The sequence below is a fragment of the Tupaia chinensis genome, unplaced genomic scaffold (genome assembly GCF_000334495.1).
Source record: "Tupaia chinensis unplaced genomic scaffold, TupChi_1.0 Scaffold000237_1, whole genome shotgun sequence".
In the NCBI taxonomy this organism is placed as follows: Eukaryota; Metazoa; Chordata; class Mammalia; order Scandentia; family Tupaiidae; genus Tupaia; species Tupaia belangeri.
Window position 1 is genome coordinate 2430441 of NW_006159715.1, and position 15528 is coordinate 2445968.

Sequence of the window (15528 nt, forward strand, 5' to 3'; positions counted from 1 at the left end):
CTTAACAGGTTAATAAACACAAATTAAAACACAGGTGGGTCTGCTTAGTTTCGAGAAGTGAAGGGATTTCGCCAGCATTTATATATTCATATAACTAGTTACATATAAGCCTAAATAAAACCATCTCCAGTAAGCTTTGAGATGGCATTCACCATCTTTGTAGAAATATGAGCATCACTAATGAATTACCAATTATACTAATGAATTACCAATTACAAATAGTGATAGCACTTACTGAACTGAAATTCCTATCAAAATTTAATAAAAAAGGGAACCAGCAGTTAGCGTAATGGCTATGTCGCTGGACTCCCACGTAGTCGACCGCGGTTCGCGTCTCGGACCCGGTGGCTTAAATCTCACGCCGGGCGCGTGTGCGTGCGTGCCCAAGATCCCGAGAGGAGAATGGAGGAGAAGGGATTGCGGCGTGACCATCCCCCCTGGGGGGTGATTTCTCGCTTTCTGTCTCTATGTCTCTCTCTGTCTGTCTGGCGAGTGCACGCGCCCTATAGCGAAAACCTCTCCAAAAAAAAAAAAAAAAATTTAATAAAAAAAATACTAATTTAACCACATGCCAGTCTTACTTAAATCAGGATTGTCTAACAAAAATATCCTGTCAGCCATTCATGATCTGAGTTCTGGTGTAGGAGATCAATTAAAATACGGTACACATAAAAAAGGTGAGACATTTCTATTTTGTCATAAATAAGGCAGTGGCCACCTATTCCTCATTAGTAGCTTTTAAAAGATAAGATATTCGCTCTGCATTTTCGGACTTTTTAATGCCAGTGAAGATCATCTTTGTCCCAGGGATGTACTTCTTGGGATTCTCCAAATCCTCCACCAGTGTATTCTCTCCCCAGGGGATGCCTTTGCTCTTGTTGGCATCTGTGTAAGAGAATCCAGTGGCCTGGCCTATCTTCCGCCCAGATAGACCATGGAGATTTGGGCCAGTCTTGTGCTTGCCTCCCTTTTCCACGGTGTGGCACTGGGCACACTTCTGAACAAAAATCTTCTTGCCTTTCTCAACATCACCCATTTTTAATTCTCTCTTTTGTCGCTTGGGAATACAGAGTAGCCGCTCCAAAGCCAGATGACCCGCTCTCTCTCGTATATTTGAATGTTTTTCTATCGATGACCTAATTGAACCCATTTGGAGCAATACTGAAAATATATAACACGTTAGCCATCTAATAACAACACAACACAAAAGATTTTCCCTAAGTACAGATACTCGGCCATCAGATTTTTAATTTATGGAAAATTTTAAAACTATTTTGAAAATAAAAAGTTCCCATGGTGATTCGAACTCCCTTATGACACCATGAGGTACATAGAGGGAAAAGTCTTAAATCATAAAATTCTAAAATAAATGAAGCTACAAGAATCTAAAATCCTAATAGCCTAATAGCCCTTCTGGATTTTCTGGAAGCATGCCCTGAGGATAACTGTAAATAAGCAGAAGAGGCTTGCTCCTTTTTTGCTGTCACAGTGTAGCTAATAAAATATGCTTAGTATTGTGATAATAATATGTCATTCCCATTCAAATTGTTCCTGTAAATTGTCCTACCTACTGCAAAGGCCGTGGGGTTTTCAGAACTTTTGTCCCTGGTTGGTGGATCCTAAATGACCCCTTTTGGCTTTCACTCCATACCAAGGCAAATTTTATACCTAGCAGTAGACGTATGTGATGGTTTGGGGAGCCTACTCCTTAAAATTGTTTCCTGATAAGATCTTAAAGAGCAAAGTCAACCACTTTTGTAGTTGCTGACATTTTATTGGCTTAAGCAATTCCTCTTTTTTTTTTTTTTTTTTTGAAGAGGTTTTTGCTATAGGGCGCGTGCACTCGCCAGACAGACAGAGAGAGACAGAGAGACAGAAAGCAAGAAATCACCCCCCAGGGGGGATGGTCACGCCACAATCCCCTCTCCTCCATTCTCCTCTCGGGATCTTGGGCACGCACGCACACGCGCCTGGTGTGAGTTTTAAGCCACCGGGTCCGGGACGCAAACCGTGGTCCACTACGTGGGAGTCCAGCAACATAGCCATTACGCTAACTGCTGGTTCCCTGGCGTAAGCAATTCCTGAGGGCTAACTGATAATACCTGATTAGCTAGTACAGGTCTACGATGGGGGATGAGATTTTAGTTGGATTTGAAAAGTTGTGGATTTGGTATCAAACTGAGAAGTCACATTTATCTAATGACATTTCTATACAAAATAATTTAAACTTTCCACTTTTATATCCATTTGATGCAATAAAAAAGGGCCCCTTTAGTTAAGTACAAAATATACTTCATTTATGGTGCAGTCACTGGATGGAAAGTTTCCTGACAGACCCTGGCTTCACAGTTTCAGTGTACATGAAATACACATTTCGATTGACTCATGCCTGAAATCTTCAGTCCACCCCAGTGGCCTGAAGCCCTTGAAATGGTAGTGCTTTGGCTCTATTGCCACAGTGTGTGTCCTCCGCTGATGGAGGAGCTGATCTGCAGATAAACACACTCAGGAGAAAGCCACGGGTGACTTCTGCCAGCATCGGAACGTCCCCCATACTCCTGGAAAATTAAAGACGCTTTTAGCAGCACGGTTCTGATATGCTGGCAGAGCGAGGATTGGCTCATTCTCTTACAAATACAGTTTAGCTGGATGCACTCATAAATGAAAAATGATCTGAGTGCCATGGGTGGGTGGGGACCTGAGCTCAGGAGGTGAGGCTGGGAGGAGAGTCAGAGAGAGAAAATCTGCTCCGAAGCTCCGTGGAGCGTGGGGAGCTGGCAGGAAGTTGGAGCGCGCACTGGCATGGCTCCCATTGTTGATAGTTAATAACACAGGACTTGAAAGAACTGAATGGAGAAGGGAAACAGACTGGAGTCCGTCCTATTCAAGCGGCGGTTGGAGCATAGCAAAGAACACTCACCTGATCAGCTCACGGAGCAGGTAGGAGAGACTGAAGGGTGAAGAGAATCATGTTTCCTTTGAACACAACTTATTTGTCTTCCAAGGGTTTTTTTTTTTTTTTTAAAGAAAAAATATACAAGAAATGAACAGATAACATTGACATGGGAGACAGCCTTAGCCTGAATAGTGCTGATATTTTTGCAAGCAAAAGTGTTTCTCATTACTATTTTGACCAAATGACAGTTTTATTCTGAGGGTTGCTTTAAAAAAACAATCACACAAAATCATGCAGCATTTAAGTTAAAACCAATTTTAAAATTGGCAGATGATACTTCAGAGATCATCAACCAGATTCCAATTTCTAGGCTTGACCGTTGCTATATTTTCATAGTTCAGAGCCAATGAGGTGCTTGCTAATTTCTCCTGGCTTTTGTAAGAGAGGCAGTGGATGTCTAACAGCTGTGAAATATCCAGAAATTGCCTGGGCTCCAAGGTGAAGCCCAAACACACTAATGTTTTCTCCATTAAGGCAGACTACCTCTGCTCAGCTTCTAAGTCAGAGAATTGGAAAGTAGTGTGAAACTAAAGTGTGAATTCTATCTGTCCTGAGGGGAAGAGGTGCAGGGGGTGGAAATTGTCACAGTGATGTCTTTGCACTCAAAAATAGAGAATAACGTGCCTTGCAGACACGCAAGGTTGGTTGAAGGCTGATTCGTGGTTCCTGTGATTGTAGCTGAGTTCCAGAGCATTCCTTCTGCTCTCAAGGCTTGGGGTTTATGCTAAGAGAAACGTAAGAGAATAAAGACCATCTCGATCGAGCCTGGGGTTCTGAATCATTTCCAGGCCTTGCTTCTCATAGGCTCAGGGATCATCTGACATGGTTTCCCCCCAGTGAAGTGGTCGGAGTATGGTGGAATTGAACTGACATTGAGCGGGTGCATGTGGGCTGCAGGAGAGGAACGTCAGAGGTCGGGAGGGAACTTTGCTTCAGTAGGACTTGCCAGCCTGAATACTGGAGCGCTTTGATGTGTGCTTTGGAGAGTGCTCTGTTAGCCACAGGGGTTGTCTGAGAAGGCAGATTGGGAGCTGCTTTGGTTACTGCGTGCTGGCTGGCAGCTGTCCTCATGCTGTGGTGGCCAAGTTCTGTGGCTTTGCATTTATGGCCTAGAGGGCTGAAGGATGGCTTTGTTTATCAGGGCAAGCCCATCTCTTCTTGCTAGTCTTTCTCTTATGAGTTCCCAGCCCTCCACAGCTAGACTAACATGGAGAAGAGAAACAGTATCACCTTGACCCTTTTAGGATACTTTTTCACCCCCAACTCCCTCTCATAGCCACCAAGACTTTCATGTTGGTTTATTTCCTTCCTGAGCAAGAGGGACGGAGAGGAACAGAGACAGACAGTACCCCCAACCAAGTCTTGATGCCACGATCGCATCCCAGCCTTCACCAGCCCTGGATCATGGGCCATGTGCATATCTGATATGCTTAGGGAGGTCTCCAGATGTGAACCTGGAACCTTCCATGTAGATCAGCCTCACAAAGCATCACATTTTATCACTGTACTGTCTAGGTTCCCTAGCCATGACTCTTGCTTTTTCTCACCTATCGTACCTGTTAGGTAGGTCTCCCTTTGTCTCGCATTTTTCAGACTGATCTGTCCCAGGTGTTGTCTTCGGTGAATTAGCTGGGTTGGGGGATAGGATCCTTTTCAATGTCTGTTCAGAAACTAGTCAGGTTGGGACCAGCAGTTAGCATAATGGCTATGTCTCTGAACTCTCACGTAGTCAACCGTGGTTCGAGTCCCGGACCCGGTGGCTTAAACTCACGCCGGGCGCATTTGCGTACATAGCCAAGATCCCAAGAGGATAATGCAGGAGAAGGGATTGTGGCATGGCCATCCCCTGGGGGATGATTTCTTGCTTTCTATCTGTCTCTCTCTGTCTTTCTGATGAACACACATGCCCTATAGCAAAAACTCTAAAAAAAAAAAAAAAATTAAATAAAAAAAGGAAAAGAAACTAGTCAGGGTTAGTAAAATATGACCCATCGGCTAAATCCAGCTTGCCCTGGCAGGATTTCTGTATGGTTTGGGTTCTGACAATGTGTTTAATGTTCTAAAGGGTTGAAGAAATGACGAATATAGGGCCGAGTCATACATGGCCTGCAAAGCCTCAAATATTTCTTATCTGACCTTTTAGAAAAAACTTTTACTGGTCAACTCCTTGATTATTAATATAATTTAGAACACGCAGATCAATGGGTAGTACAGCTCATTAAATTTCAATGGACTGTCGTTTGGGAAACTGATTTTAGTTTCTCGGTCCTTATTAAATTGCACTATTGCTTCTAAAAGGGTAGATTCAGGAATCAGGAAGTTGAAGATTTTCTGTAGGGTCCCAGTAGTGGTAAAGAAATATGCAATGAACTGTGTGCTTGTGTTTGGATTTTCACTGTCTCCTCTGGTGTGTGAACCTATTGGTGAAGATGCCTATGACAGTAGCCTTACATTGATGATGTGCCCCACTGAAAGAACCCAATGAGGACTGAATCTTACACAAAATCATCCAGTTCCTTCTTTTTCTTCTTTTGCAAACTGAATGCTAGCCGGATATCCACAATCTGGGATTGTTTAGTGTCACCACTTCGGGGGAAAAAAAAAAAAAAGATTTGTGTAGTTTAAAAAGTAAGACAGAAAGTTAACTGGGTATCATCTTTTCTCACATTTAGAACAATGTTTCTTTAATACTAAAAAAATTTACCATAGGTCCTACACCCTTACCTCTGAACATGCAGTTCGCCTCTACCCAGCACAATATTTCATTGTTAATGCCATTTCTAATAAGTGAAGAGGAAAATCTGGTGACCTTGTTCATGTTTAACTTATGTCCACACTGTAGGCTAGACATTGAGCTGACTTTTATAAGTAACTTACTCTTCAGAGCAGAAATACAGAACACAGTAGTTTGAAAAGGAAAATAAAATGACTGGTATTCATTTATTTTTCTCCAAGACATTCTAATCATCTGTCCTCCTGTGTTTGGAAAGTGGATGCTATCTGGAGAAAAATGGGATGGAGTCTAATTTGACAGATGAAAGCAAGTGAGGAAGGATGGAAGTATGAATAGCATGGCACCCTATGGGAGGGAGAGTCTGCAAAACAAGATGGCGTCTATACACTCCATGAGGCAGGTCATCAGAGCTCAGAGGGGTGGGGCTTTTAATCTACCATGGGAGCCAAGCAGCACCTTGGTCCGTATTTAGAAAAGGGGTTGGCTCTGAATTTAGAGATTAAGCAACCTGCCATTCCTGTATGCACTGGAATTTCAGACACAGTCAGAAACCTGATTTGCGTAACTGCTGAAACTCAACTGGAAACCAATCAGACTGAGGCCTGGACTCCCCAGGCAAGAGGCAGTTAGAAATCAAGGCACGTGAGAGAATCCATCAAACTTGCCCAAGAGGGAGTGGCACTATGTGGCCTGACTCAATGGGGTGGGATCTGGGGTGAAGGGTCAACTTTGGGTTCCCAGAAGGCTATAGTTGAAGGGTGAGTAACCTCTGCATGAGTTGGCAGTGTGTTTGCAGAGCTCTGGGACTACCTGGTATCTCAAAGTAGCATCAGGGACCTTTTCATTTTTCAGCCTGAACCACACTAGCTCATAAAAGGATAAGAAAGGCCAGGCAAAATCTACTCACTGAAGTGGATGACATGCCATGAGCATCCTTGAATGAACTAGTTCATTCATGCAGTGTTGGTTGAGCTACGTGTTCTGCTCAAAGCTAGAACTTCCAGCTTGCTGGCACAATAGTAGTGAGCTGCTCAAGTGATGCTGGATCCATGGAGTATCACGGGTTCAGTCGCCTGGTCAACGTGCACATGCCAGGTACACACAACCTTGATCTCTACTGGCTAGGAAGGCTTGCAGGGGAGGGGATCACAGCATGAGTGCCTCTCTCTGTCTCATGAAAGAAATAGATTAAAGACCAAAGATTAAAAACTGGATGGGACCAGCAGTTAGTGTAATGGCTATGTCACTGAACTCCCATGTAGTAGACTGCGGCTCGCATCTCAGACCCGGTAGCTTAAACTCACTCCAGGTGCATGTGCATGCATGCCCGAGATCCCGAGAATGGAGGAGAAGGGATTGTGGCATGGCCATCCCCCCTGGGGGGTGATTTCTCACTTTCTGTCTATCTCTCTCTCTGTCTCTGGCAAGTGCACGCACCCTGTAGTGAAAAACCTCTCCAAAAAAAGAAAAAAACTGGAGCAACTCTCCCTTCCTTTGCTTATCTGAACAAACTGGAATCTGACTTCCATTAATCCACTTTTTCTTAAAGATGAATGGGGAAAAGATTGAGCTAGGTGTATGCATATATGTGCAAAAGTGTGTAAACCAAGAGGATAAAAACAGGCAGGCAAAATTGGAGTTAAGAGCCTGAGTTAAAGAAGATTTACCACCATGTCTCTAAAAAAAGAATCAGTCTTTTTTTAAAAAAGAATTATTTATTTCTATTTAATTCCATTTGTTATTATTTTTTAATTTGACCAGACAGAGCTTCAGAGAGAGAGAAAGAGAAAGCAAGAAAGCAAGCTGCCAGGTCCAGGACTTGAACCATAGTTGGCCATGTGGGAATCCAATGCCTTTAACCACCATGTCACCTCTCGGCCCCAAAAGGAGTCAGTCATTTCAAGGCCTAATGGTGGGCAGAGGATCCCTTTGTGTGGCTTTGTGTTTACATACAAGGTGTGTCCCTCTTAACTTTTATAGGCAATACACTCTCTCACTTCCAAACTTCTATACATTTCCTGCAGTGGAGGCCATAGGTGTAGCACCCATCTCTCACACGGTGATCCCAGCTGGAGCTCTGCCTTCTGCTCAGTGGCCAGGGTACACGATGGCAGAATTCTCCCTCCATTGACATGATATCTACTCCACGGAGAACAGAGGGAGGAGGCAGAGTGTGCTCCACTGTGAGATCTGTTGGCTCTGCTGTCCCCTGCTGGCACAACTGCCACAGTTGCCTTGGTTTGTTAAACCCAGGTGTGTGCAGGCACACAGCCACACCATGACTCCACAAATGGCCCAAGCGTGAGCTCCCCATCTCCGCTTGGATGCAAGGTTACTGCAGGGTGAAGCAGGCCATGCCAGCCCTTGACCTAGGACCCTAAATCTACCTTCCTTTACATGATCCCTTCCCCAAGAGTCAATCCAACAGTATCTCAAATGTAAGAGAAAAACTCAGCACTTGTAAAGATCAAAAATGACTCTCTTGGTAGAAGAGAAAGTTCATCCCACAGTGTGCATTTTAGTAATTTCAAAATTTGGAGGCTATCAGGTGGGCTTAAAGCAAGATACACTTGGACCATCTCTTTGCCTTTCTAATTTCACCACTGATTTTCTTCCCAAATTAGAAGATCAAGTTAGAAGTTGGCAGAGCTGTGCTTGCTTCAGCAACACATAGACTGAAAGTTGGAACTTTTAGTATGCAGAGAAGATTAACATGGCCCTTGCACAGGATGACATGCAAATTCGTGGAACATTCCATATTTTTAGACAAATACTGTATGTCCCCACTTAACATATACTGCATGTCTGCACTCTGTGTCGGAACTGAAGCACTTACCAGCATAGAATTAGAGGAACAGTGGACACCAGAAGTTGTTTGGGGGAAATAGATCGGGGGTTGTGAGAGAAATTTTAATAGACACAAGAATGCATGTAAATACAGGCAAGAGGGTATAGATGGGTGTATCTGCAGAGTAAAAACTATGCACTATGTTATGGAGTATTCAATGCTGAAGAAGATGAATATGTGTAGATCCCAGATTTAATGATTATACACTATATGCATGCTTTTAAAAAACCAAGCTGTACCCTACCAAATATATGTAAACCAGAAATCAAACTTTAATTTTTTTTTTAATTTAAAAAAGGAAAATAAATTGACAAAGTAAGAGAATTCCCTGGTAGAGTAGGCAAATCTGTGGAGGTCATGGAATGTCCCTTGAGAATTAAATTGGCAGAAAGCCTCTATTTTAGGGCCACCAGATAGTGTAGCAGTTATGTTGTTAGACTCCTGCCTCTATTTTAGGGCCACCAGATAGTGTAGCGGTTTTGTTGTTAAGACTCCCGCACAGCCAACATGGTTCAAGTCCTGGACCCACTGGCTTGAAAATTATTCCAAGCGTGTGTGCATGCATGCCCAAGATCCCAGGAGGAGACATGAGAAGAAGGGATTGTGGCATGGTCATCACCCCCTGAGCGGTGATCTTTTTAGTTTCCCTCTCACTATCTTTGTCTTTCTGTAGAGCACACATGCCCTGAGGCAAAAACCTCTTATTTAAAAAAAAAAAAAGTCTTGGGGCCAGCAGATGGCATAATGGTTATGTAGCTGGACTATGTATTCAACTGTGATTCCAGTCCCAGACCTGGTGGCTTAAAACACACACCAGGCATGTGTGCATGCATGCCCAAAATCCGGAGAGGAGAATGGGGGAGAAGGGATTGTGGCATGGCCATCCCCCTGAGGGGTGATTTCTCACTTTCTGTCTCTCTGTTTCTCTCTGGTGAGCACACAGGCCCTATAGTAAAAATCTTTCAAAAAATATAAGCCTCTATGTAAGTGAGGTTCCTCATCTGATTATGGGATAGAACACTGTCACAGATTCCTCACTTTAAAGGGTAGATGATCTTCTGTTTATATTTTCCCAAGGCTTATCACTTTAACAGATATGTATACAGTCTTATAAACTTGCCTTCCCGCCCCTATCCTTATAATAAAGTAGTCCTGCAGTGAAGAATTTAGAACGCTTAAGCAAACAGGACTTGAACGAACGGAAGCCTCCCAAGCCACGGGTGAGTTAGGGGAAATTCAGAGGGAACATGCTTGACCTTCGTTAGGAAGGCACGAAACCCAGAATTCATCATGAGTCTCTTAATGAGAAGCCACCCTTTCCTCTTGCCTTTTGCTCCCATTTCTGCCCCTTTGGCAAAAGTGAAAAAAAAACCTGCTGACTGGCACCATCAGCAAAGGAAGGGGCTGCCTTCCAAGGAACCCCACCTTTGACTTGCCAGATTACACCTTTGCCTTCAGCTTGCGACACTCCTGAAGTTCTCAGACGGCAGCTTGTGGGATAGAGTTGACTGCTGGCAGCAGACGGCTGGCTTTGGAAAACATCATAGGTATTTTATTGTAACAGATGCAAGACAGTTTTGGCAGGAGAGCAGTCAAGACCTGGAGGGGAAACAGAAAACTCCCTCTGAGCACTACGGGAAAGAGAGTGGCAGAAATAAAGGATGCAGTTTGGGTTTGTAAACCTAAATCCTTTGCACAATCCATTTTACAGGCTAGAACTTGCTTGGCTTCAGTTTATCCCTTAAGTGACTCAAAGAATGTTTTTAAAAAAATAAAGCTGAGAAATGTACTCGGGGACATCTTGGTGCGTGGGAATTTCATTAGGGTCCCAGTTGCCCAACCAAACTTAGAGTGATGGAAGTCCTGCTGTTTTCATAAGGCTGAGGTATTAGACACTCTTAGGCCTATGACTAATCTGACATTCCTAATGAGTGTGTTAGAGTAACAAAGTTTAACATCTCATCTGATGGATGAGATGGGACCAGCAGATGGCGTAATGGTTACATCACTGGACTCCCACGCAGTCGACTGCAGTTTGAATCTTAGACCTGGTGGTTTAAAAAACTCATGCCAAGTATGTGTGCATGAGTGCCCAATATCCCGAGAGGAGAATGAGGAGAAGGGATTGTGGCATGGTCATCCCCTTTGGGGGAAGGAGTGATTTCTCACTTTCTGTCTCTCTGTTTCTATGGTAAACACCCTATAGCAATAATCTCTCTTAAAAAAAAAAATAGTGGAGGCAGTTATTTTAATAGGAAATACCTTCTTCATCTCTATAGTCATCCAGTGGCTTAACTAAGTCTATTCATTGCCATTAAGATTTTAGAATGGGGAGGGATTCTGCCAACAGTTTTGTTCTGTTTCTGTAGGTTCTTCATCACTTCCAACAGCAAACTATAGGTGACTCCAAAATCTGCAAATAGTTACCTTTCTAGACCAACTGACAGTGCTGATTTTAAAAAAAATAATTTAAAAAAACAGGGCCTCATTATATTGCTGAGGCTGACCTCGAACTCATAATCCTCCTGAGCAGATGGTACTACAGGAACAGGCCGCTGAACTGACTGGCGTTTACTCTGATATCATTTACTACAGTTGGTTCTTTTGATGTACCGGCTGACTCTCAAGTCTGAGAGATTTCCTCTGTTTCTACCTACTTTCTTTCTAGGACCATTTTGTAGATTAATCAGCCCCTGAACCAGGATAAGTAGTGAACTAGATAATGCAAGTAATTAATCACCGGATGTTTTCATGCAAGATTTAGAAATTTAATTTTCAGGTGAACAAACCTAGATAAAGAAAAGCTTAGTGTAAGTGACTATTATCCATGTGTATTTTTGCATGTATATGTGTGTGTGTGTGTGTGTGTGTGTGTGTGATTTGCATGTATATGTGTGTGTGTGTATGAGAGGGAGAGAGAAAGGAGAGAGAGGGCTGCTAGCTGAAGTTATTCCATGGCACCTATATGGACCTGGAGACATGGCTATTTTTGAGCAAAACTTTTTGTGTAAGATTGTGTCTCAATTTCTCTTCAGTAAGCACGTGGTCTAGACACCCTCACCTGATTCGGTTTTGTGAGAGAAATGCCTCCCCCTGTAGTAACGACTTTTCTGCGAGTTCAAACCAAGTGTCAGATGAACTCCCCAAGGTGACTGTGTCCAGTTCCATCTCCCTTCCATGGCACTTGGTTAGCAGGAGGGGAAAGTAGCCTGCAGAGCGGTGTGGATGCCTTGCATGCACAATTTTGAAGTCCAGAGACAGATCAACTTTGGCTTTTCCTGAAATGTATCTTATTTGGAGAACAACAGTTGACATGGCTATGGGAAGTTTTGCTTCTTGGCAAAAAAACCACCCTGAAAAGGTGCTTATGATTCAGCAGAAAGGGAACCCTGCCCCAGGCTCTCTGGCAGAGCAGAGAGAACAGCTCAGAACTCTGTGTTAGTAATTAGTATTCAGTTCTCCTTTGTGGGGAAGACCTATGTGGTCATAGGAGGCAGCTTACTATGAAGAGACTTAGATTTCCTGTGTAATGGTATTCAGTGTGTGTGTGTGTGTGTGTGTGTGTGTGTGTATGTGTGTATTCTCCCCCATATGGCATGTATATTTCGGAAGGATTTAGAATCCAACCTAAAGAGTCTGACCTAAAGTACTTACTGGGGCCAGGCAGTGACTCGGTGCTAATGCTGCTGCACCCACAGCATAAAGTCCTGGGTTCACATCTAGGGGGCTCCTGTGTATACCGGGTGTGTGCACATGCCTGGGCTGGCTGAGATGGGCTGGATAGTGGCATGAGGGCCCTGTTGAGGGTGCCCCCTCATCTTTCTCTCATTCTTTGTCTTTCTCTCTTTCATGGAAGAAATAAGTAAATAAGCTTGAGGGGGGAAGAGCAAAGTAAGTATTTAATACAGTGCCTAGCCCTGTGCAGAAGCCAGCTGACAGAAGCCAGCGAGGCAGATGCAATAGCTATCAGAGGAGGAAGTGATTTGACTGGCTTGTGCTCAAGCTAAGATTAGATGGAGACATATATGGGGCACAGCATTCTCTTTATTCCTTCTGCTTATGATTTTTTACACATCTTTTCCTCTTAACCTAGATTCTATTAATAGACTTCAGGACGACTGTGAACCTGAAAGGGGAGAAAACGAAATGTTTATTGTCATGAAATTATATATAGCTCAGATTCAGCATTTCCTTCAATAGTGGAAGTAGGCAGGAAATTCAGTAGAGTACTAGCAGTGCCCGTGTCGTTGTCAGCCACAGTAGTGATACATATTATTTGAAGCAGATGTCTTCCCATGTCTACACTCACTACTACTGTGAAACTGTGTCAGCTGATAAACTCCTTTCTAGACCTTCAAATTGAACGAGTTAATAAAGACGCACACCAAGGTCCTGAAATACATTTTTAAATATTTATTATATATCTCAGCATAATGGGTTTTCTTTGCAATTCCATGCATTTTGTACATTTTAAAATATTAGTTTAGGACTTACCCAGAATGGGTTTTTTTTGCAATTCTATGCATTTTGTACATTTTAAAATATTAATTTAGGACTTACCCAAACAGCCAGAGAAATCTTTTGTACAAAAGAGTGAAAGAAAGAAAAAGAAACTCTGCTTGAAAGCTACCATTTGGCACGTCCCTAGATCTTCAATTACCTGGAGAAAAATATTAACCCAGGACAGGATCCTGTGTTCTTGTCTATAAAGCACCTGGGGATCTTGATAAAATGCAATTTCTTATGCAGTAGATCTGGGGTAGGGCTGAGATTTCTGCTTTTGTAACAAATTCAGGGTAGTCAGGCCACAGCCTACAGCAATCCAAATAAAGACTTGTTTTGCTTTTTTTTTTTTTTTTGGTCCAAATTCACTTTTCAAAATTTTAGCAAGTCTTAGTGGTAGGTATTCTTCAACAGCGTAACTATTGTAGCACTTGGGTTATAAGCAAAAATGTCTCAGAAGGGAAAAAAAATGGTAAAATCCCCAAAGAGACACTTCACTTGTTTCCTAGTGTTCACGTCCTCTCACTCGGAAGCCAGGGTGACAGCCAGGCCGGGAAATCACCTAGGTAGAAGCTCAGGCTCTGAGAGCGGCTGCCAAGGTGCAGGCCGGGTAGCAGAGACTCGACTGTCACCACACCAGGTGACTCTGTTAGGGTCCGTGCTCCCTGGAAGCTGCTGCAGCTGAGACTTTGGAGGGGCCGTTTCCTGTGCACTCGGGCCAGCGTGCACCAGGCGAGCTGAGACATCCCACAGCAGCTGCCTGTCTGTAGCCAATTACCTCAGCCCAGCTCGGGCGGAAGAGGCCAGGGTCACCACCTGATCCTCGGATGGGCGCGCTGTCCAGATGCTCTGCGTTGAGAAGCATCGTATATGACTTTCTCCTGTCCTGAAGGGTGATTTATTAAGTGTGTCATTAGATGATGCAAGTTGTACATCTTCGTGAGATCTTCATAGACATTTGCAAATGAGAGCAGAGTCCTCAGAGGATGAGGGGGAAAAGTCGCTGTACCTCCATGGCCTGAGCAGCAATCTCTAATAACCCCCGAGCCCTGAGTCCTACCAGCGATCTCCTAATGGTGGGCTGTTGGCCCTGGTCAGACCACTTAAGTGATAGGCCGGCCGGAGGCTTCACTGGGTGGCCACAGAGGTTCAGGAACCCAATTTTGTCTGTATAGCAGGGGCTAGCAGCTGCCTGAAGACTGACACGCGCTAAGCAAACTCCCAGGAGACTGGCATCAATTAGTCCAAGCCCAGTTTCTAATTCACAGTGAAGGAGAGGCGCTTCCAGCAACCAGCTATGCTGCTACCATCTTTGTTTTGGCCATCTTAGTTCTATCTTCTTAGAAGAAAAGTAGCTAATGATGAAGATTTCATCTGAGTGACATCTAAACTCCATGTCCTCTCTTGGTACACGACTGAAGAATCACACCCTTTCAGGACCAGCACTTGGTGTAATGGCTATGTTGCTGGACTCCCATTTAGTCGACCGCAGTTTGAGTCCTGGACCTGGTGTCTAAAACTCAAGCCTGGCACGTGTGTGTGCGTGCATGCCCAAGATCCCAAGGGAGAATGGAGGAGAAGGGATTGCGGTGTGGCCATCCCCCCGGGGGGTGATTTCTCGCTTTCTATCTCTCTGTCTCTCTCTGTCTGGCGAGTGTATGCACCCTATAGCAAAAAAACTCTCAAAAAAAAAAACACCCTTTCCATCTTTGGGCACCCCTTTACTAGATTCCCTGGAGAACCCCCTACTTTCACCTCTGCTATTTTCTCTGGTTCTCTCTTCCTTGGGGAAACCTCCAGGTGTTCTGTATTTGCAGGCCCAGCCTGCCTGCGATGCGCCTTCTCCCTGGACTGGGTCCCTGTGTTCCCTGGATCTCCTCTTCCACCCACCCACTCGTGCACTGTCTCTGAGGTGACATGAGAGGAGGGGCCGGGTGCACAGCCATCACAGGGTGGTAGTACGGATCTATATTATTTCTACCAGTCCTTTTTGCCTTCTTACCTGTTTGTTTAACTCATAGAGAAAGACAGAGAGAGGAAGAGAAAGAGAGAACTCCCCAGTAGGGTATAGTCATGCTGCAATCCCTTCTCTTCCATCTCTTCATCCTGTCTAGATGAAAACCACACACATGCACACACCTTCAGTGTGTTTTACAAGCTGCCAGGGCCAGGATTTGAACTGCAGTATTCCATATGGGATCTAGGCTTCTTCAACCACTGGGTTATGGAGCCAAACTTTCCTTTATCTTTTCTTTCTTTTTTTTTTTTTTTAAGAATTTTTTTATTTCTAGGACCAGCAGTTGGCATAGTGACTATGTCCCTGAACTTTCATGTAATTGACCATGGTTCAAGTCCCAGACCTGGTGGCTTAAACTCATGCTGGGCGCTTGTGCATGAGTGCCCAAGATCCAAGAGAAGAATAGAAGAGAAGGGATTGTGGTGTGGCCATTCCCCCAAGGGGTGAATTCTCACTTTCTGTTTCTCTGT

At 44.0% G+C, this 15528-nt stretch overlaps 2 protein-coding genes and 1 non-coding gene across 3 annotated transcripts in view; 2 read left to right on the plus strand and 1 right to left on the minus strand.

The window, feature by feature from the left end:
• Window positions 1–15528, plus strand: part of PDZD2 (PDZ domain containing 2) — a 411484-nt gene that overhangs the window by 230490 nt on the left and 165466 nt on the right.
• On the minus strand, window positions 572–1230 carry LOC102468854 (cytochrome c, somatic). The gene has a single exon (XM_006148505.2). The coding sequence runs from the start codon at window positions 1148–1150 to the stop codon at window positions 719–721; it is 432 nt and encodes a 143-aa protein (XP_006148567.1). The 5' UTR covers window positions 1151–1230; the 3' UTR covers window positions 572–718.
• On the plus strand, window positions 8350–8454 carry LOC114007811 (U6 spliceosomal RNA). Its single transcript, XR_003549398.1, has one exon. It is a non-coding gene; the product is annotated as a U6 spliceosomal RNA (small nuclear RNA).